Source organism: Pleurodeles waltl, chromosome 1_2 (assembly GCF_031143425.1).
Source record: "Pleurodeles waltl isolate 20211129_DDA chromosome 1_2, aPleWal1.hap1.20221129, whole genome shotgun sequence".
Classification (NCBI taxonomy): domain Eukaryota; kingdom Metazoa; phylum Chordata; class Amphibia; order Caudata; family Salamandridae; genus Pleurodeles; species Pleurodeles waltl.
In genome coordinates this window covers 174,393,769-174,414,817 of record NC_090437.1, presented here as the reverse complement: position 1 = coordinate 174,414,817, position 21,049 = coordinate 174,393,769, and the positions used below count along the sequence as shown (strand labels likewise).

The 21,049-nt window shown below is 42.3% G+C and overlaps 1 protein-coding gene across 5 annotated transcripts in view; it reads right to left on the bottom strand.

The window, feature by feature from the left end:
- Nucleotides 1-1,233: 1,233 nt before the first annotated feature.
- PRAG1 (PEAK1 related, kinase-activating pseudokinase 1) overlaps nucleotides 1,234-21,049 on the bottom strand; it is a 148,495-nt gene continuing 128,679 nt past the window's right edge. For all 5 annotated transcript variants that reach the window (XM_069237334.1, XM_069237317.1, XM_069237308.1 and 2 more), the window contains 2 exons: nucleotides 13,670-14,409; nucleotides 1,234-3,251 (listed from right to left, as the gene is read on the bottom strand). In XM_069237334.1, the coding sequence (XP_069093435.1) occupies nucleotides 2,217-3,251; nucleotides 13,670-14,409 (1,775 nt within the window). In that variant the 3' untranslated portion in view covers nucleotides 1,234-2,216. The remainder of the gene's footprint in view (nucleotides 3,252-13,669; nucleotides 14,410-21,049) is intronic.

Genomic DNA, 21,049 nt, shown 5'->3' with positions numbered 1-21,049 from the left:
GGTATGTTTTGATTTTTCATTCAGTCACCCCTTATTCCTTGATTAAATTAAATATTCTTGAGGTTGAGAGAACGAACACAGAAAGCACCACAATTCTTTTAAAACAGATTAATAAAAACATTATTATAGAGTGGACGAGGACTGCGTGGTACAAAAAGCTGCAATTACTAATGTGCTATTCTGTGTATTGTTTGATGGCAATGAAGGCACATTTGAATCAGCTTCAAAACCCCTTTGACAGCTGTGCCCTAATTTTATGGACACGCATGCGTAAAATTAGAACAGATCCAAAGCAGTGATTTAATATCTCCGTAAGAAATTAACAGTCCTAAACAAGGCACACTAAGAGGACACAGGGCAGAATTAAGGGCAGGTAACCCTGCTATCACGGATTTCACATACAGGGCAACTTCCAAAGGCACAGGAAGTGGGCTCAGTGAAATTATGATTAGTTCAAGCGAATGCTTTTGACTACTAACCGCAGGAAAGTTAAGGCCCAACACACTTTCAATTTGTGATTTTTAAGGCAATCAAATATTGGTAAAATATGGCAGTGGGTCAGCTTACTGACACCTTGTTTTTATTTCAAAAGCAGCTGACAACTCAAAAATGACATGGACTGACAGGTGCTCTAGGGAGGTCACCTGCTCTATCAGTTAGAAATTCTCAGCCTTGTGCTCAACAAAGCAAATTTACTCACCATGCTGTTTAAACATTTTGCAAATATGTCAAGCCTAAACTTTATTCAATGTGTTTCAGATGGCCATGTGCCAAAAACTCTGCAATACCACCAAGTTTTCATGTGCGGATGAGAATACAACAACAACATACAAATGTTTTCCAATACTTGAAAGCAGTGTAAAGGTTTTTTCCAGCAGATATGTGATCTGGTGTTGTAGGCACATGTGTTAGAAGTGAAGATTTGGATTCCAGCTCTGAATTCTCTCAGCATACCACATGATCTTCACCTAATCGCCATTACTTACGGAAATACGAATCTTAAGCTTCGAAGAGGGATATCGTGATGCAGGGGTTTACCACACCACACGAAGATCCATACCTATCTATAATAGCTGTGCCATGAGATGGTCTTAACGACTTGCAAAGACCAGTCAAAGTGCAATTTACCTCACGGAGCGACCCCCTCACAGTTTGTTGCTGAGGCTAAAGAAAGTGTCCAGATTATTTTAAGACATCAAAATGAAGAGTATTGAAGTGCTGAAAAGCAAGAAATTTGGCAAACATACATGGCTTTATTATTTTGTAAAAAAAAAATGGATACCACAATGGCAAAAAAGATAAGCACCTGCCAAGGCTTTATGATTCATATTCTTTTTACTATAACCAATGATATCTGATAAGGTGAACACCCAAGACACGAGGTTTTGCACTGCATTTGTTTCAAAACCAACGTTTGTACCAGATTTTGTCTGAGTAAAACAAAGTTCTTGGGTGATTATATTTTGGGTTTAGTAAGATATTGCTCATCATAGATTTTTATAAAAATAAATATGTTTCTAGATTTTATAGGCAAATAAATCATTGAATGTTGTGGAAGCCACAAACGACATTTACATGTGTTCATATTGGTGATATCACAAAGAAATATTCCTCCATATTTTGACACTGGTCTTATGTCATGAAGAACGGTTCCCGTAGTTTCGCTTTGTAAAAGTCATCAATCAATGTAGAAAAAACTGCAGTTAAAATATATCAAGTGATCAACAAAAATGTCCTTTTAAGACAGTGAAAAGAGCAAAATGTGAAGGCTGCTGCAGTCATTTGATAGGGGAACACTCCGTGAATACTACCATGTCATCCATGGCAACCACACAATCTTTGGAAAACAGGCAACAAACCATTATGAACATATTGGAATTTTGAGAGCTCCGTTGAAGACAATGGAATGGCAGGAGGTCCAAAAATGGCTAATACAGTCTCCCTGCTTCAACATCCCAACACAACTCCTCTATTTCTCCCTGTTTCATTTAGAACACTCTGCCTTCAGTGGGTGGAGTGTTCTAATAGTGATACAGCTCTACTGCCTTGGGTGATAGCGGTTGTGTCCCCTCTCTAGTTATAAGTCCTTGTCAACGGCTCAGGTCAACAAATCATGGAAAGGTCATTTAACAGCTGGCTGTAATGCAATTTTAACAGTGCCTGTGCTTCCCCATGGAAGATGGTGTGGTTTTGAAGTGCTTGTGCTTCTCCTGTCTTCAGAGGAGAGTGAGGAGTCTTAGAGTGTGGAAGAGGAAACAAGGATCTGTGGATGCTAAATACTGGCAGCAAAGCCAGTCCTCAAGTTCTATGCCCCGCTCAAGGTCTATGGCCCTCTCTGCAAACTTCATCATCAGCAGGGCCCGCTTCATGTCAATCCAGTTCTGAAGGGCACCATGCAGGGCTTCCTCATTGCTGAGTGGCTGATCTGCCAAGTCTTTTCTGGGACCCCAGAGTAAACACTGTAGCACCCGTTTTGCTTCGGTGATGCGGATACGCTTGATTGGATCAGCCTCCAGTAATAGGTGTGCAAGTTGCTGGAGTCCCTTGGAGTAGAGCGAGAGGATGGGCACTGGTGGGAGGTCCTCCTGGCTATACTCCTGCTCTCGGAGATGGGCCCGATCTTCAAAGGGGTTGGGCTGGTGGAGGAGTTCGTAGATGAGAATACCAGTCTGAAACTCATCAAACTTCTTGTACTGTGAAGCAGAAACAATCTCAGGAGCAAGCCTGGCCTGATCCCGCTTTAGCTTTGAGTTACTGGCCCCCGACCTCTGCTTGGCCTTTGAGAAATTGCTGATGATGAGCCTTGGCAAACGTTTGTCATCCGTGGTGGTCTTTCCCATGACCGATGGACAATGGACAAGCAGCAAGTTTTCCAGACATAGATCCCGGTGTATGATGCCATGCTCCTTGAGGTGCTCCAGGCCATTGCATAGTTGCAGGAGAAGGAAACACACCTGACGCTCGTAGACCTCTGGCTGTGAGCTGTGGGAGGACACAGAGTCTTTGACAAAGTCAGCTGCGGTCTGGTGTGGCACTTCACGCGTGATGACGACAACACATTCCTGTTCACTGCTGCCTTGGGTCTGAGGGGCACTGCTAGTTGCAGAAGAGCCAGAGGATGCTTTTGTTGACTGCGACATACTGGACGGTACAGTGGCGAGAAAATGCCCACAGTCCTGCTGAATGTTAAAGTGGACTGGCAATGATAAACTGCAATATGTAGGGCTCTTTGAACTTTCAGGTTTACAAATCTGCAAAAAAAAGAGAAACAGTTAATTGCCATCCATAGGAAGGGCACCAAGGAAAAGGACAGGTAGATGCTTCCTCCTCTGCAAGGGAGAGAAGAGTTTATACAGCTCACTTTCCACCAAATATCTCCTTCCCATGTCAAAATGCTTCTTTTGTGTCCCAGATATGCGCAGTAACATCTAATTGTAAATGTGTATGTATATTATGCTTGCTACCCTTGAAGAGGCGTTGAACAACATAATGCCATGCCCATAATCTTTTAGAGAAAGACTAGGGGCAACAAAACCTCCTGGGAAGGACGTAGGAAACATAAAATATGTATCTGATTTTGCATGTGCTAGTGGAATGCTTTCTACCTGAGCGATCAGAAGCATAGGGCAAAACTAACATGAACTGATTAACCCTTCATTTATGTTTTCTGCTATATGCCCCTACTGACTTTTACAACCAAGTTTATATTTTATAGATTTATCTTTTTCTTTTACAATTGCTCTTGATACTGTTTGAAGCGGATCATGTCCCTTGACCATGACAGTATCCCTCCAGTCTCATGCCAGCAGCTAGTCACAATTCAACTCATTTGTTACACTTCGACCCTTGACTTAAACCTCCTACCAAAGCTGAACTGGGCTTCAACTTTGCTAAGCTAAAGTCCAGAAGCAGGTCGAGTCCTTCTTCACTCTCTGCTAGGCCAGTCCCTTCTATTCTCAAGGGAATGCGTAGGGCATGTTAAGACTAAGTAACGCCCTCAGCAGCACATGGATGACCTAACTCATTCTCTTCTGTTGTCAAATGTTGAGGTATAAAAGCAATGTCCACTCACCAAAGTGGACTTTATAGCTCTTGAAAAGGGAACAGCCCCAGCTACATGGACGCCACTCCTCCTCCATTTGCACTCTAAAGGGCCATGTAGTAGAAGTAAAACAAGCCTGGTAAATACAATAAGTCTGGAGTCCCGACTAAACATTAAGAAAGCCAGCTGAAGTAAAAATGATATTTTCTATATACAATGCTTGATAAAGGTAATTTAATGTGTGATGAAATTTAAAATAGTCCCTCATGCATTAAAATCCAACCCTTCTTAGGAAGCAGGATGATACATCAAGCAGGCAATTGAAAAATGTGAGGGAGAAATACTCTTCTCAGAGGAGCAAAAGTGTACTTTGTGTATGCTACAGAGCTTTGACAACAATAGACCTGTGCTTGGCCTAATTGGTTAGGCCAGACCAAAAACGTCAGTTCTCTTTACTGAAATCTTCACTTTGGGCAACAAGTTGATTCCCCTTGTTTAGCGAAGCATGTTTTGTGGTATTTAATAGATGGCCCTTTCTGCCCCCTCAGTGCATTAGTCTTCCCATGAATCTCTGTAGCTCCAATGAGAGATTCCAAGTTTCCATCTACTTACTACACACAGTGGTTGTACACAAAGCTAGTGTATGCACCTTTCATACATGTCTTTTCTCGAGAGTTGCTAATGGATTGGAAGGTGCTTTGCTGACATTCTGATACTTGTATATGTATAGCTTGTTGTTCAACATGTTTACTTTCATGTCTCCTGAGGCTCCATTTGTAGTGAGTGTTATTCCTTACTTATATGTGATAAGCAACTTCCTATGAAATGTGCTCTAAAACCTTTAGTTAATGCCCCTGCTACATATAATTGCATAATGAATAGGAGGCATGAAGCTCAGGGTTACGTGAGGCATGCAATTGAGCCCTAAAAACTCTGAACCTTTTGTAAATCGTCTCCACTGGGCCATTCAAACCAGAAGATCAACTTGAACTCTAGCCCAATAGAGCACAAAGGGCCTGATTTAGAGTTTGGCGGAGGGTTTACTCCACCGCAACAGTGAAGAATATCCCTCCGCCAAACTCTAAATCAGGTCCATAATCTCCAAATTCAAGCTGCACCCCCCCCTCCTCCCCCCCCCCAGATGACTCAGTGCCACTATGCTGCTCCTGTCTTGTAAACTGGAGACTCGTTTCCTGTTTTGCAGACACATGGCACACACCTACCTGTTAAGAGGCACCTACAGAGAGGACCACCATCACTTCAGAAATTCCCTCTAAGAACTCTGAACCTAGGGGTTGTTTTTCTGCAGCTTTGAAGCCGACAAACATTTTGTTTTAATTCAGCCTTCTTCCTTTCTTGGCTCCCTTTCATCTGTAGTTAACGTATGGTTTTGAAGTAATAACATGTTTTAGATGGACGAACGCTTCTCAGGCTAGCCTGGCTCAGATAATTCAAGATCTCTTTACTTCAGCACAAGAGGTCTGCCCGACAACTCTCAGACATGCACTAAAGCATAAGCTCTTTCCCGCCAAGGAATATGAGAATCTGGAAGAGCTGTGTTCAGCAGACCTTTTGGTGTGTCAGTGTGCGCTACATCTGTCTAACACCCGCTCCACCTAACCTAATTACAGGCCAAAGTGCAGCCAGCTGCCAGGTGAAAATCCTAATTTTTCGTTAATCAAGCACACACTTTTACACAACACACTCCAAACAGAACCCATCGGAGAACGCGCAACCTCCTTGCTTTATGGCAGAAGCCTGATTTAAGTGAAAGTTTGGAGGAGCGTGTTTCAGAAATAGTGGGAAGTTCTTCACCCTACTCTGAGTGAAAGAGGCAAGGAGAACACAAAGCGCTAGAGCTCAGAGTTTGGCAATTTTTGGAAGGAATTATCATGAACCTTTCCAGGGCTCTATTTCGTCACCACTAAATCGGCAGCATGATGTGGTAATAGCGGTCTCCCATGTGCTCAACCTACAAATTCCAGCTGAGAAAATACACGTTTGGAGAAATCTTGAGAGACAGAACAATTCCATAAGAACAGTAGAAAATGCACGGACATCATGCTTATATGGCACCAACCTTCTAAAGCACAAAGGTCAGCATCGAGTGTTGGTGAATTGTGACATGAAAATGACGGGAAAAGCGTATATCTGAGATTCTACTTTTAATGAGATTCCTGTGACGTCCCATTTGATATTGGATGCCAGACGATACAGTCAGTCTGGTAAGGTGGATGATTGCATTCCCCTCCCCCAGACCCGCCATACCTATCATCCAAAACTCATCACCCTGGTATATCCAAGGCCCAATCAGAAACTGAGTCTGAATAGTTTGGATTTTAGGGGTTCACTAAAGCAGATGCAGGTGCATTTGAATGGGACGTATCAAGAGTTAATCACATGAAAATAGAAGGAAAGACCCTAGAGTTCATAATGACCGCTAAAAGTGTTATTAATTCATAAATTGAACTGCATAAATCAGCAGTTCGCCTCTATAAGCACAGATGACCACCAATAAGCAACAATATGACAAATAAGTTGCGGTCAACACTAAACTGTTGCTCACTCAACCTCTTTCATGAGAAACAAACTGGGCGATGGAAACCTACCTGTAATCTCATCCTAAAAGGGTTACCATAAACTGGCCGAGATCCATTCATTAACCTTCTGCAGAAAGATTTCGCTTGCAGCTTTACCCGACAACATGACCTTGAGATCATGGAGTTGTTTAAAAGTACTGCAGTTTAATTCTTTGCTAGACCTCGAAATCGAAATAGCTGAAAACCATGCTCCCCCTATACTTTTTGCAGTATGATCAAATTAGCAGAAAAAACACTTAATGTATGAGAGTCCCAGTCCAACACTTCATTTTTGGCAAATTAAAGGAGTATGTTTCCACCCTATCCTAAAGCCCTTTGGTGTCTGGACTTTGGCAAGTAATAGGTCTACTGCATTCTTCTTCTATGTGATTTGTAGATACAATAGCCCTGCCTTGCATGATACACCTTTAGGTGCTGAATGGGGATCGTCGTCAACAATAGAAAATGTGCTTTGGTAGAGTCCTTGCTTTACGTTCAGGAATCAGGGTTCTCAACACATCTGAAAGATTTCTACCCTCCAACCACATTACCGCAAAAATGTTCATAGGTAAAACGACCGCACACTACCGCATAGCTGGCAATCTCTGTTAGGTGGGGAAAAGGTTGACGCCAGCGGATCTAAATGCAGCTCAGAACAAACATTCACTGAAGAAAAGAGGATGACTAAACCTAGCATTTGTGGATACACCACATCAGCAGTGTCTGCAAGACCAAAGATAGGAAAAAAAGAATTGTACAATGTTAACAACAGGAAAGTGAGATGGCTTTTGTAACCGGTGACAGCTGGGGATTACTGCCCACAGCCCCGCAAGTGGGTGTCAGCCTTTCTAAACTCAAAATGCGCAAGAAGCATTTAAGTAAACCACAAAGTCTGCCAGGGGAATTTAAAACCAAAAATAGCATCCACTGGAAGAAATAACAGAGGAGAATATGCTTCCTACCTAGACCACTAATTTCCTTTAATGCCTCCCTTTCTCACATATTACCAACTAGCTGAGAAATTCAATGGCATGTCTAAGGGCAAAACCCTTTATTCATCGCTGCACAGAAATACTGACAGCTACACATGCAGCCAGCCACCACAACCCCCCACGAATCTACCTCTGAACTTTCCACACCAGGACTCTTTCTAATATAAGCTCTCTGAAGAAAAATACACAGCCTTAACCAGAGCTAAATCAGGAATGATGGGTGTGGAGAGGAAAGTAAATTATTAGCAAAAGCCAGAGGTCAAAGTCCATAACACTTTCTTACTTTCATGATTTTCACACAATATACGTATAAAACCAAGAAGCTGTATTACGTGTAGCTTTAGAGAAAGCAAATGGTTGTAGGTAGAGTGTGCGAAATTGGCACAATATGTTTTTGTGTATTCATGAAACATTTCGGAAAATTTGTTGTAATTACACATAATGTGGAACTGGCATTTGGTGCTATATTTTACCATGAAATACATCTTCGCATCCATTTTGGTCATGAGGATGCATTATGCACTAAAACAAAATCCCCAAAACACACACAAGCACTACAAAGAGCATCCAGTTGCGTTCAGGTCATTCTCACTGTTTCTCTGTGCTTGCAATACATTTGTGCTGCGAACAGCACATAATTATGAGAACTAATTCTGGGAATTTCGAGTAAAATCAAATTATGCCTCTTTGGCGGAAATTTCTCCCGGGCCTAGTTAATGGGGGATACAACTTAAGCCTCATTGAAACCCATGTGTGTTACGATCCACGCACAAATGTTTACAGAGAGGATCCTGATCTGCTAATGTTGTCTTTTTCAGATCTCTGTGACATTAGCAATATCACAGTCGACAAGCCCGGGACTTTGACCTGGACATACCATGCCCTCATCAGTTTCAGCATACCTATCCCACATCATCACAGACCTACCACCACTGGAACCCTTCACGGCTAGAAAGCATCTCTGAAGAGGAGTACTGTTACGCCTTCTCCGAGCATCAGCCCAAGCACACTTGCAACTTGCTGAAAGACAACGAAAGCCTCAACAGCTGGATCACTGCATGCGCCAACACCCTGGCTCCCCACAAGGGCAACCCACCAGCAAGAACCTGACCCTGGGTTAGCTGGTACACAGAGGAACTCAGGCTGATGAAACACCACTGCAAGCAACTGGAGCACAAATGGAGACCAAGACACCTCAGATAAATACATCTTCAAATCCTTAAGATGCTACCACCACCAGATACACACAGCTCTTTCAGATCTCATCAACGAGCAGCAGCAAGGAAATCATAACCATCAAAGACTTCACCGCTCCTCCTGCTGCATCCAGCAACATCACCACTTCGCAAGACATATGCAACAAGCTCTCTGAATTCTTCTGTAACAAAAACAACTCCAAATTTAGAAACTTTGACCCTCAAGCGGACCCAATCGCTGTCACAACTCAACTTATCATAGCCGATGAACAAACCCTGACCAAATGGCCTGCAATTCCCATAATCAAAATCACCGCTACCATGGAGATCATCCACTTGGGGGCTCCATGTGATCCTTGCTTCCACCACGCTTTCACCACAGGACTCCTACTTATCAGTGAAGCACTTACACCCATCCTCAACACCTCCACTGACTGAGCCACATTCCTGGACACCTGGAAAACATGCCACCGTCATACCCCTGCTCAAGAAATCATCTGCTGACCTAGCATGCTTTCCAACTACAGATCATCCAACCATACCGACAAAGGTCCTAGAGAAAATAATCAATCGGCGCATCACCGACCCCCTAGCAACTACCAGCTTCATGATGCCACACAGTCCAGATTCAGGCACAACCACAGTAGAGACAGCACTTATCGCCACCACAGACATCCATGTGATCCTTGACAGAGGAAACATGGCAGCCCTCAATCTTCTGGAAACTCTCTGCAGCATATACCACAGTTTCATACCCAATTCTCATCATGCCTACACAAGACTGGCATTCAAGGATCTGATCTCTGGTGGACCGGCTTCTTCTTAGCATAGATCACAAGCAGTCAGCCTGGCACCTTACTCCTCAGAAGCATGCAAACTCATCTGTGGATTGCCTCAAAGTTCATTGCTGTCCCCACCCTCTTCAACACATACATGATTCACTTAGTTGTCTTCATCCACATGCACCTTAATGTCCTGTACAATGCAGACAACATGCAACTCGTACTCTTCCTCTTGGACAAGAACCACAACACAAGAAACGTTCACCGTCTGCATGCCCGAAGTCGCTAAATGGATGAGAGCCAACTGTCTCGAACTCAACACCGACAAGGCAGAAGTAGTTATCTTTGTCAAGAATTCCTCACCATAGGACTCGACCTGGGAACCAGCCAAACCTGGACCCACGCCAACTCAGGCCCACACTGAGAATCATGCCAGGATCCTCTGAATAATTATCACTAGCAAACTAGACATGACCGCACAAGTCAGCGTCATCACTGTATTTTACCTCAACACCCTGAAGATGCTGAGAAAGATCTTCTCAAATAGAAAGACTATCACTCATTCCCTAATCACCCAAACGCTAGACTATAGGAACACCCTCTATGCTAGAATCACCAAGCAACTTACCAGAAGACTACAAAAACTATCCAGAACTTGCCAGCCAGACTTATTCTCAACCTCCCACACAGAACTCACATTACACCATATCTCAGGGAACTACACTGGTCCCTGATGTACAAATGTGCTCAATTCAAACTTTCACATACACATTTCTGCCACAACGCAACAGAGGTCGACAATCCAAAACAGTTGCATCTCGTTCCAGCAGCCATCCAGACACCTGTGCTCCGCAAGACTCCTATTCACAAACATCCAATGCATTCACAGAACCAAACAAGAAGGACAAAGGAATTCTCTTAATTTGATCCTAAAGCATGGAATGACCTCAAACTCCACATCTGATCCTCTGCCTCTCTTCTTGAATTCCGCAAGTAACTGATACCCTCACCGTGATAATGTGCTCTACAAATACACATCACATTAAGTGGAAGGTTTCGGGGAATGCCAGCAATGCTAATATTACTTCTGAGTATTGATTCCCGAGGCTCTATTCTACATGTTTTCTGGAGCGCAAACAAAGAGTTGTGCACGTCATGACACAGATTGCAAGTCTGCCTAGTGTGGCAGTTCAGACGCATCCAAATGAGACAGTCACCTTTTTAGATCAATTAAGTGGAGGTCGAATATAGTCTAGACCCTGCTTACTAATTTACATCATGCTCCAGATAGCGTGTCTGCTCCAAGATAAAGATTGGGGAAGTTATCTTTCAAAGGCAATGCAACTGTTTCATCAATTTAACTGAATTGATACTTTTTAGGTAATGAATGGTAATCTATTACTGTGACTCCTGGTTTTGTGTGATATTGTTAGAAACGAACAACACTTAAGGTATTTTATGTTTTCAGATATTTGTAGGGTTTTCTTGATGAAAACTAGATTATTTTACATATTCTGGTGGCTGATCATTACCTGTCTAACCACCAAGATGGTGTCTAATGTACCACCTCCTCGCTATAGTATTCCAGCCCTAGTTGCTACAGAGATCTAAGTGGATGGACCAACCAACTAATTTTTTCAGATCCTCATTTCCCTTCCTCAGGAAGCGAAGGATATAAAGCAATAAAAGTTGTAAGTGTTAAATATTTTCCTACCATGTTCTAATTGTAATGGTATTGATGTGAAAATCTCAGTTTGTAATGCAACTATGGCCTCTGTGGGTTAATGCGACAACAGCCCACAGTTAGGATGCAAACTCATCAGCTTTTCATTACTGCTTTGGATTTTGCAACGGAAGCAGGAAGCCTTTGATGGTAAGGGCAACACTTCAAAGCATGGCAAGCCTAAGGAGAGCTGGCACAAGCCATCCGGACAGTGTTAATGGTTAAACGTGTAAACCATGACAAATTTGCTTTTGAAACTGGTCGCAATTCGAATAAAGTTACATCCCTGGTATCAAGACCTAATTGAACCCTAGAATTTGTCGAGGGTTTGACATCATTGAAAAAGGGCCATCTTGCCACTTACAGCTTCAAACACTAAAGCTACCTTTAAATGACTAAACACTCTCCGAATTGAAGTGGCAGACCTAGTACAAACCACAGAACTAGATACGCTGCTTCCAAAAAAGCTCTGCGCAGACTCTGAAAATTGTGTCATGATAAACAATTCAGTGAATCGACCAATGAGGCGAGCCTCTGCTGCAGAGAGTGCTCTTCATGAATGACAAAGGTGAAATGGGAAAATACCTAAGCCAAGTCCAAGGGTAAAGGCAACAGGCGGTCTTAAGCTATCTGAAGCTCTTCCTTTTATGTTCAGAGGAAGAGGGACACCTGGGTATCACCTGTATTTCTTTTAGTGTGTGATTACTTAATGGAAAATATCAGACATCTTTACCAATAAAACCATAAATGCATGGGCAGAGATATATTACCCTGGGTGTGCCTGGACGTACTTTTATGTGTTTTTGTTTAAAGTCACCAACATTTCCAGGAAAACACCTAGAAAACTGCATGAGACACAGATTTCCAGATGTACTACTGGGAATGCCATGTGACAATTCCCAGAGGCTACTATTCCTACTGCATGGAACTATACATAGTGTAGAATTATGTATAGGGGAACTCACTTTATTTCCACTAACATCCCAGCCACCTGCCCACTCGACCTCCAATGCAAATTATTTTTTTGTTTTTGTTTTCTCCACGGGGAAAACATGGATAAAGCTCTCCCCGTACACCACTTTCAAAACCCTGGAGGTAAGTAATCAGTCCCCTTTCCCAGCCTGGAAGTTAGAGTAAATCTCTGACCATTTCCAGGATTTAAAGGGTCAGATCGGCATTTAGGAATGGCCATAAATGTACATGTTTGTGAAAGGTCCCTTAACTTCCAAGGCAAACCTTGGGTTGAAATGACAACTTCCAACTCCTTGAGTGGGATTTACAACCATCGATTTCTCCGTAGTTCTGACGCAGAAATCTGCAGTAGTGAATGGATGTATGCCCACTATAAGTTCCTTTGTGAATTCCTGGGATGTGTAAACAAGGTATTTATGGATGTGAACTTACATTTACAGCCGAAAATACCTTTGTGAATATGCCCGACATAGTTAATCAAAATGGAGGAAACTGGTTGCTGCATTTTCTCCTTTCGCTTTATGGTGCATTAAAAAAAACACGTAAATGGACCAATAAACCATTTCTCTTACAGCGTTTATCAGAATAAAGTAGAATAAGTGAGGAACTTAAACCCTCACAAGATCAATATTTATATATATCTTAGGACAGATCCTACTCCATACCGAAGTTCCATTAATCGCCATTGAGGGGGAGCTGTGCGCACTTATGGAGTTTCGGATGAAGACCATTCTGTTCCACCTAGAACTGCTACACAAATCTCTCTTCGTAAATATCTTCCTCTCTGCACTTATATTGACTGACTATATTCCTACCAATGCTGCACCATATTTTCCATTGGGGGGGGGGACCCATAACAAAATGTTCCTTCCTTCATCAAATCCACTCCAGGCTAACTTTTCAGTGTAAGTATCCATAAACGGACAATTCGATTTTAAGGAGAAACACTCAACTAAAAACCATTAAAGACTGCAAATTTCCACATATACATCCACCAGCTGTCTTTTATACTTACTTTGCTGCTTGTCTGCTAACTTCAATTCCCATTGACCGCCCCTTGGTTGTTTCTATGACCTCTTCTCTAACTTCTATTTGGGCCAACTGATACCCACTCAATACCATCACAGGAGAGGATGTGCTACACCTGGGAAAATGATAGGTGCAACCAGCGCCTCCGATGGCATTATGTGGGCAATGCAGGATCTGAGTAGGCATAACTTGGAAACGGCACATGTCGAAGGTAGGCAAAAGTGTTGGGGAGGGCTTTTTTCTGTGAATTCCCCTTTAAATACTATTATGCGAATGACTATTACTGAGGAAATAAGATCCTAATAAAGTTAATAAGCTTAATAAAGTTAATATAATCGAGTATGTCAGAAGTACCTTGACTGCATAGGTGTTCTGTGGGTCCTTTGCACAGGTTGCACAGTAATAAATGGCATCCCCAGAGTCACAGCATGGCTTGTTGCATGTTAGCTTAAAGAGTGACCAGCTGTTCTCATTGAAGCAGAGTTCTGTTTTCTGGTCCCGCATGAAACAGTCCTCGCATTTCGCCACCAGGCGCCGCAAGGATTCTGCATATAAGCCTCCCAGCTTGGCATACATTCCTTCCTTGTTGTCGATGTTGCTGAGGAGGTTGTGCAGCTGAAGAGTAGATCCAGATGACCCATGGCTGGACATGTTGAGCTGGGAGGAGGACAAGGAGTGCGCAGACCGACTCTGAAGGCATTGCCAGCCCCTGGCCTCAGACCTGTGACCATGCCATCTGCACACTTTCTCTAGGGATTCAGAAGAGGAGAACAGGGGCTGGCTGTCCCCTGGGCTTGAGGGACAGCTGAACTGACCAGCTTCCTGGCGGCAGACATTGCTCTCTGATTGACTCATGTTCAGCCTGGGGCTGGTGGGACTCAAGAGCCGGAGCCCAGGAGAAGCCTGACCCCAAAAGGAATTATCCGGTGCAGATGCTGTCCTGCCCACTGTCTTCTTCAGTGGGAGAGGAGGTGGCTGTAGAGACCCAACAAACGGACTGTCCTCACTTGCAGACATTGATAGAGGAAGAGGAAGAAGGGGTCTCTTCGTACACTGAGGAAGCGCAGGTGAATGGATGCCTTCAATTGACTGTCCTGAGAAACAGAAACAAACAGCATGCGGTCACTCAAATTAACATTCAAGACAATGGACTTTCAGGCATGATATCAGGTACAGCCAGCGTGAGTATGCAAAACTGGTGAATGAAAGCATGGGTTTCAGTGGAATGCTAAAAACAACACTTGGTGTAAAGGAATCGTATGATTCATCAATACCCTCTAAATGTATTGCCCTTTTGGTAGTAATTTATTAACTCCATCAAAGTCAAAGACCTCCTGCCCGCCTTAGCCCGTATTTGTGTCTATTTCAGTAGTTAATAATATTTTTCTATTGGGGACTCCCCACCAAATCACAACAGGAAGCCAAGGTCCCTGGATTATGTAGTTTCTACTATTTGAATCTCAAAAAAATAACAAGTACACATCAAACAAAACATAAATTCTAAGGTATTTTATTTAATTCACAAACAGAAGATAAAAAACTAAATTTAAAATTGTAGTTTAATTGAAAAGTTGTAGCTTTTCAAAATGTAGTTTTATTTCTAATAGACAAGGCATATGCTAGAGTACGGCATATCACTTTGTTTTATTTCCTCCTAAACCATGCTCTCTTTTTTGCCAGTGTACACCAGTGCTTTAAATGAGGACATCCATCAGCCATACTAGATTCCATCTGCGGTACCTGGCTGCTCCAAAAAAATCAAGAGAAGGATACAACTTAGTTTTGAGGCTCCACTACCAAATTTCTTCGTATTTAGAAAACATTTTAAAATGTTCAATTGCACATTTTGGTTTTTTTGTACATGTACTTTATTAATCTGCTAATGTTATTTAAAATTCTAACTAGTCGGAGACCCCCAGTGTAAGACTCAGGTTAAGAATCGCTGGTCTATTTGATTGCATTTAACAATTAAAAGAGAGAAGCATCTGACACCGTGGTCTGTTATTGTGTGCAGAAGGGTTTTTAGTTTTTGTTAGTTAAAAGCATACCCATATCATGTAACTGTTATATAAACAGAGTGAGCTTTGGATCCATCCGAAGAAGTATTACTCTCTAACCTCCTGCTATTGGCTGTTGGGTTTATTATTCAGCCTTCTATGAGCTGCTTGCTTTGCATTATGCACGAGTGACTATTTTACACCTTAGTACTCGAAATCATCATACTTTTAACTGTTTATCTCATATTTGCGCTCTGTACAAAGAAATCATTTTATTTTCCTTTTTCAATGAAGCATCGTTTTTTTCATGCTTTAATCTGAACTCAAAACTCAAGCTGGACTTATTGCGTTTGCCAATTCTTGTTTCATTTCTGAAAATGTACAATGTCGCGAGAGACACGTCGCACAGGAGAGCCTCTAAAACATGATCAAGTACATTGTTTAGATCCGGAAAACAAGTTTCTATGTGGGCACAGCAGCACAGCCGTTTTATGAAGACTGCCAAATACCAGGGAGTTATCTTTACCCTCTTAATAAACCCAATGCCTCCAACAGACTTCAAAAGAGGCCTCTGACGGCCCACTGTCACCTGCCTAAAATGGTTCACCAACATTGTTTTAGTGTGATCAGCTGACAAATTATCTGACCACACTTCTTGGAGCTCAACAGCTTACAGGGTCGTGCAATGTCTGCATTCAAGAACTGTAGATTGGTCCAAATAAGTAAAGCAGCTGGCTGCCCACTTTAATGCAATGGGCATAATGCATTGCAATAACGGACACTGTTTTCCAATGTGTCAGAAACAATGGCTTTAGGGTCCCACATGAGTATGTGCGCTCTATGTTGGTGACACCTGCCAGTTCTGCAATCTTATAATGGCAACTACCGCTGCATATCAACCTCAACCAAAATGATCACTTATATTATCTTGCTTGTCTAGTTGAAAAAATTTTGACTGCATTCTCTTATCATACCATTAAGAAAGCAGGACTTCTGTCGACTCTTTCCAATGTACATTCAGAGCATAGAAAATAGAAATTCTGCAACAAATAGGTATCTCAGTTATAGATGACCTTGTAAGATAGTATTTCTTAGACTACACTACGAGAACCACGAATCTACTTGCTGTGTTGAAGGAAGGGGGAGAATAGGTCATTGAAACAAAAGACTGGCCCTTGGTGGCATTTCAGAGGCTACAGCAAAATGAAAATTAAATATGGGAAGTGTTTGAAGTTTAACAAGTTAAGCACCGACAGCATTCACTGGGAGCGGTCAGCATTGTTCTCAGAGTGAGGGAGCCAATCTGGATTGTCTGGCTAACCACACTGTAATGACTTCCAACTAGGTTAATTAAATATATCTGTTCCTATGTGGATATTCTGAAAATCAGACAGCTGACAGAAACATTACATAAAGATCAAAGGACCCATTGTATTTCTGGCTAGGGGCTTTTGCTCTCCAAGATCTCTCTTAAGTCTTTGATGCTCCAATCTGTTTAGTCTTCCCTGAGGAGGTGTTAGTTGCACGAGCCTGAATGATTTTCACCACCTTCCTGGAAATAATGGTGGTCAAAAGGCAGCAGTTGAGGGGGTAACTGGTACGAGGCAATGTTTAACGAATACTCTTCTTGTTTGACCTGGCCCTTTTTGCAGGATTATCCCCAAACTTTTTGCCTTCTTCCTCCTATTTTTTCTGACCTGTCTTTGTTGGCTTTAGGACTCTGGGCACTTTATCACCTGCTAACTAGTGCTAAAGTGTATATGCTCTGTCTAAAATGTATTGGTGATTAGTATCTCCATGACTGGCATATTTGATTTACTAATAAAACCCTAGCACAGTGCATGGTGTGTTGCCACGGTCTATAAATAAAATGTTACTAGTGGGCCTGCAGCACTGATTGTGCCACCCACACGAGTAGCCCTGAAAATAATGTCTCAGGCCTGCCATTGCATTGCCTGTCTGAAGGAGAAACTCAATGCATCAACGTCTCACACCAGAAGAATCAAGACAGCACCTGTCTCGTGGTTGCAGAATCAATGCAGTGTCTGTTTAACTACAGTCCCATCAACACAACATGTCTGGATTTTCCAACCATCCTCCCTGGGTGCCAATTTGTCATCAACCCCACCCCATTGTAAGGAGCCGAGGCTGGGTTTCTGGAAATTGATGCATCGCTTTTCCTGTGAGGAAAGAATTGACACATCACCTCCCCTGTGCAGTAAGGAACGAATGCAGCACTTTCCTTTTCTGGCACCTCACCTTTCCTGTGGCCCACATTATCTTTGTTTTTAATGCATCCCAGGTACTTTGCACTAAACAGATAATCAGTGGTTCCCAACCTTTTGACTCCCGAGGACCCCCACTGAATCACTGTTGAAAGCCGGGGACCCCCAAGCAATTTGTACAATTTAAATTTCAAGAATTAAAACAGTAATTCGCAAAAAATACACAAACAAGAACACACCAAACAAATGCTCAAATTACTAAAGATATAATTATTTTAATTTTGAAAATATGCACAAAACTCGAAAGATTTTAATGGGAAGGTCGATACTGCAGCTCGATGACTAACTTTTCAATGTTTGGTTTTATGTAGGGAAGCAGAATCCTCTGGTCCAGTGGTTCCCAACCTGTGGTCCACGGAACCCCAGTGGTCCGTGACACATTCCCAGGGGGTCCGCTCGCCTGAGCTGGCAGGAAGACACCTCTCCAGCTGGGGCCTCTCAGAAACACAAGCGTGTTTTTCTATTCATTCATTTATTTATGCAGCAGTTTAAAAAGCACTGCAAATTCACCCACCAACTTTCACGCAAAAAATAAAGGCGTCAAGAGAACTCATGTGATTAACGTTACTGCAAGAGAGAGATGGGAGGTTTGACAAGTGGCAGTTTTGCCTCATCCAAGGTAATGCAGAGGGTTAACATGACTGCTGTAAAGAACGTATATTATGCTAAGAACAGTATTTAATGTGCATAGCACAGTGGGTTACTGCTTTTGTGACAGTGAGCTATGAACTGCAGTCAAAGAGCTGCATGCAACCTGCATGGCAGAAATTAGAAAGTTGTGTTTTTACTCAGTCTTTCATTATCTTAATACTTGTAAAAAATGTTTGCTTGCATAGACATACATTCTTATTATTAAAGACAACGCTAACCACAGTGTTATGTTCTGATTCCTGAGTTTGCACGTCTCCAAACCAATTGCATATTTTCTAAATAAAAAAATTATATCTTTAGTAATTTGAGTATCTGTTTGGTGTGTTCTTGTTTGTGTATTTTTTGCGAATTACTGTTTTAATTCTTGAAATTTAAATCGTACAAATTGCTTGGGGGTCCCCGGCTTTCAACAGTGATTGTCATCTATACTGGTAGGCACTTTCTAAGCGTGCTTGGTTTGGAGACGTGCAAACTCAAGATTCAGAACATAACACTGTGGTTAGCGTTGACTTTGATAGTAAGAATGTATATCTATGCAAGCAAACATTTTTCACAAGTATTAAGATAATAAAAGACTGGATAAAAACACAACTTTCGAATTTCTGCCATGCAGGTTGCATGCAGCTCTTTGACCGCAGTTCATAGCTCACTGTACTACATTACGATTGTAATTTATGAAATGCACAGTGACAAAATAATCTGCCACAAAAGCAGTAACCCACTGTGCTATGCACATAAAATACTGTTCTTTGCTTAATATACGTTCTTTGCAGCAGGCATGTTAACCCTCTGCGCTACCTTACATGAGTCAAAACTGCCTCTAGTCAAACCTCCCATCTCTCTCCTGCAGGAACATTAATCACATGAGTTCCCTTGACGCTTTTATTTTTTGCATGAAAGTTGGTGGATGAATTTGCAGTGCTTTTTAAACTGCTGCATAAATAAAGTAATGAATAGAAAAACACGCTCGTGTTTCTGAGAGGCCCCAGCTGGAGAGGTGTCTTCCTGCCAGCTAAGGCCTTCGAACCCCCTGGGAATGTGTAACGGACCCCTGGGGGTCTGCGGACCACAGGTTGGGAACTACTGAGATACATCCATTGATTTACATGGATTAAGACTTGCTTAACCTTTTAACAAGAGATATTTTGACTTGGCTATTTGTCCTTTTGGTCTTGTTTTACTCAGATAAATACTGGTTATTTTTCTAAACTGGTGTGGAGTCCTTTTGTGGTGTTTTCACTGTGTTACTGTGTGTGTACAATTACTTTACATATTGCATCTAAGATAACCTGGACTGTTCTGCCAAGCTACCAAGGGGTGAGCAGGGGTTATCTTAGCAGTGTGACACCCTGACTAGATTGAGGGTCCCTGCTTGGACAGTGTACAAACCACTGCCAACTAGAGGCCCCAGTTCTAACATTGGTGAACAGGGGTGAGGATAGGACGTGTATTTGTACTTTACATACAGTGATTGGTGTACACTACTTCCATATCCCAGACCATTACACCCCAATATACTGGTTCGATTTTTTTCTCTTTGCAATTTCTGAGTTTTATTAGCAATCATGTCTCAGTCTGGTAAGCCATCCTTTGGAGCTGCAGATGTAATGTTTGTGCAGGAGAGGTTGGAGACCAATTCAGTACCTCAGCTTAAAAAGTTCTGCAAGGAGCTCAAATGTCCTTTTAAAGACTCACTAGAAAGGAGGAGCTGCAATCCTGGATGGCAGCAGAGGAGGCTTGAGCCAACCTATCACGGGGATGAGCAAGGGTCGTCTTAGCTGTGGGACTTCCTTACTATGACTAGAGTGAGTCCCTAATTTGACAGGGTGCAAACGAGAGACCCCATTTATAACACTTCTGTTCATGGAGAAGCCCTGAAATGATCCAGTGTGATACAATTCATATTCATGGGGTGGCTGTTGTTTATGTAGCTAGTAAATCTTAGAGCTTATTCCTCTTAATTTGCATCAAAGCAACTCCCCGGTTCCCCAGTAGCTGTGGAGAGGGTCCTCTGTTAAGTGTATGTCACAAGAGTGTCTTTCAGGCGCAGAGCACTCTACATCTGGCCCACAGTGAGAAAGGGCTTGGATTGACAAGAATTACTTCCGGCTGTTGTGCAAGGGAATACGCAAACTAGTGAGGCAAGTTGTTTCTCTGGACAAAGAGTTCTCAAAACACCTTTCCTGTAGCCCAGGCAAACTCATGACGAAATAAATTTTAAAATAACTATCATTAGTAATCTGTAAACAGGAAGTGTGCCCTCCTCTTCACATTACAGTATAACGGCTCGTGTGCAAGCGACGCTGTTTCACAAAGGAACTGAAAAACCTTAACACATGCGAAACAGTTGATTTCACACTTTTAACTCACAGTTTAATTTAATATTTTCTGTCTTGCATCTGAGAACTACTCTCTTACCTCACACGCTGAAACTCTACATATGAAATGACACCTTTAGAGACTTGCAGTTTGTCATGTAAAATGTATACTTGCTTTATATGGTTCTTTTCTACTAAACTTTCTTTATGATTGAAGTCTCGTTGTATCACTTTTATTTGGTCCATCACTTGGACTGTTTTAGTCTCCTTATTTAGTTCACTCCTTTGGGATGTGGTGTTCACATTGCTCTACACCAACAAATTGTGCAGTTGCAGGTGAAAGATCTATTTTTGTATTACTGCTGTCAAGGTACGCACCTTGGACACAAGGGACTGAAGAGCTGGGTTGTCTATAGCCCCCCCCCCCCCCCAAATCAATGCTGCATGACACGTCTGTCACTGAACCCCATGTTCTACTCTACA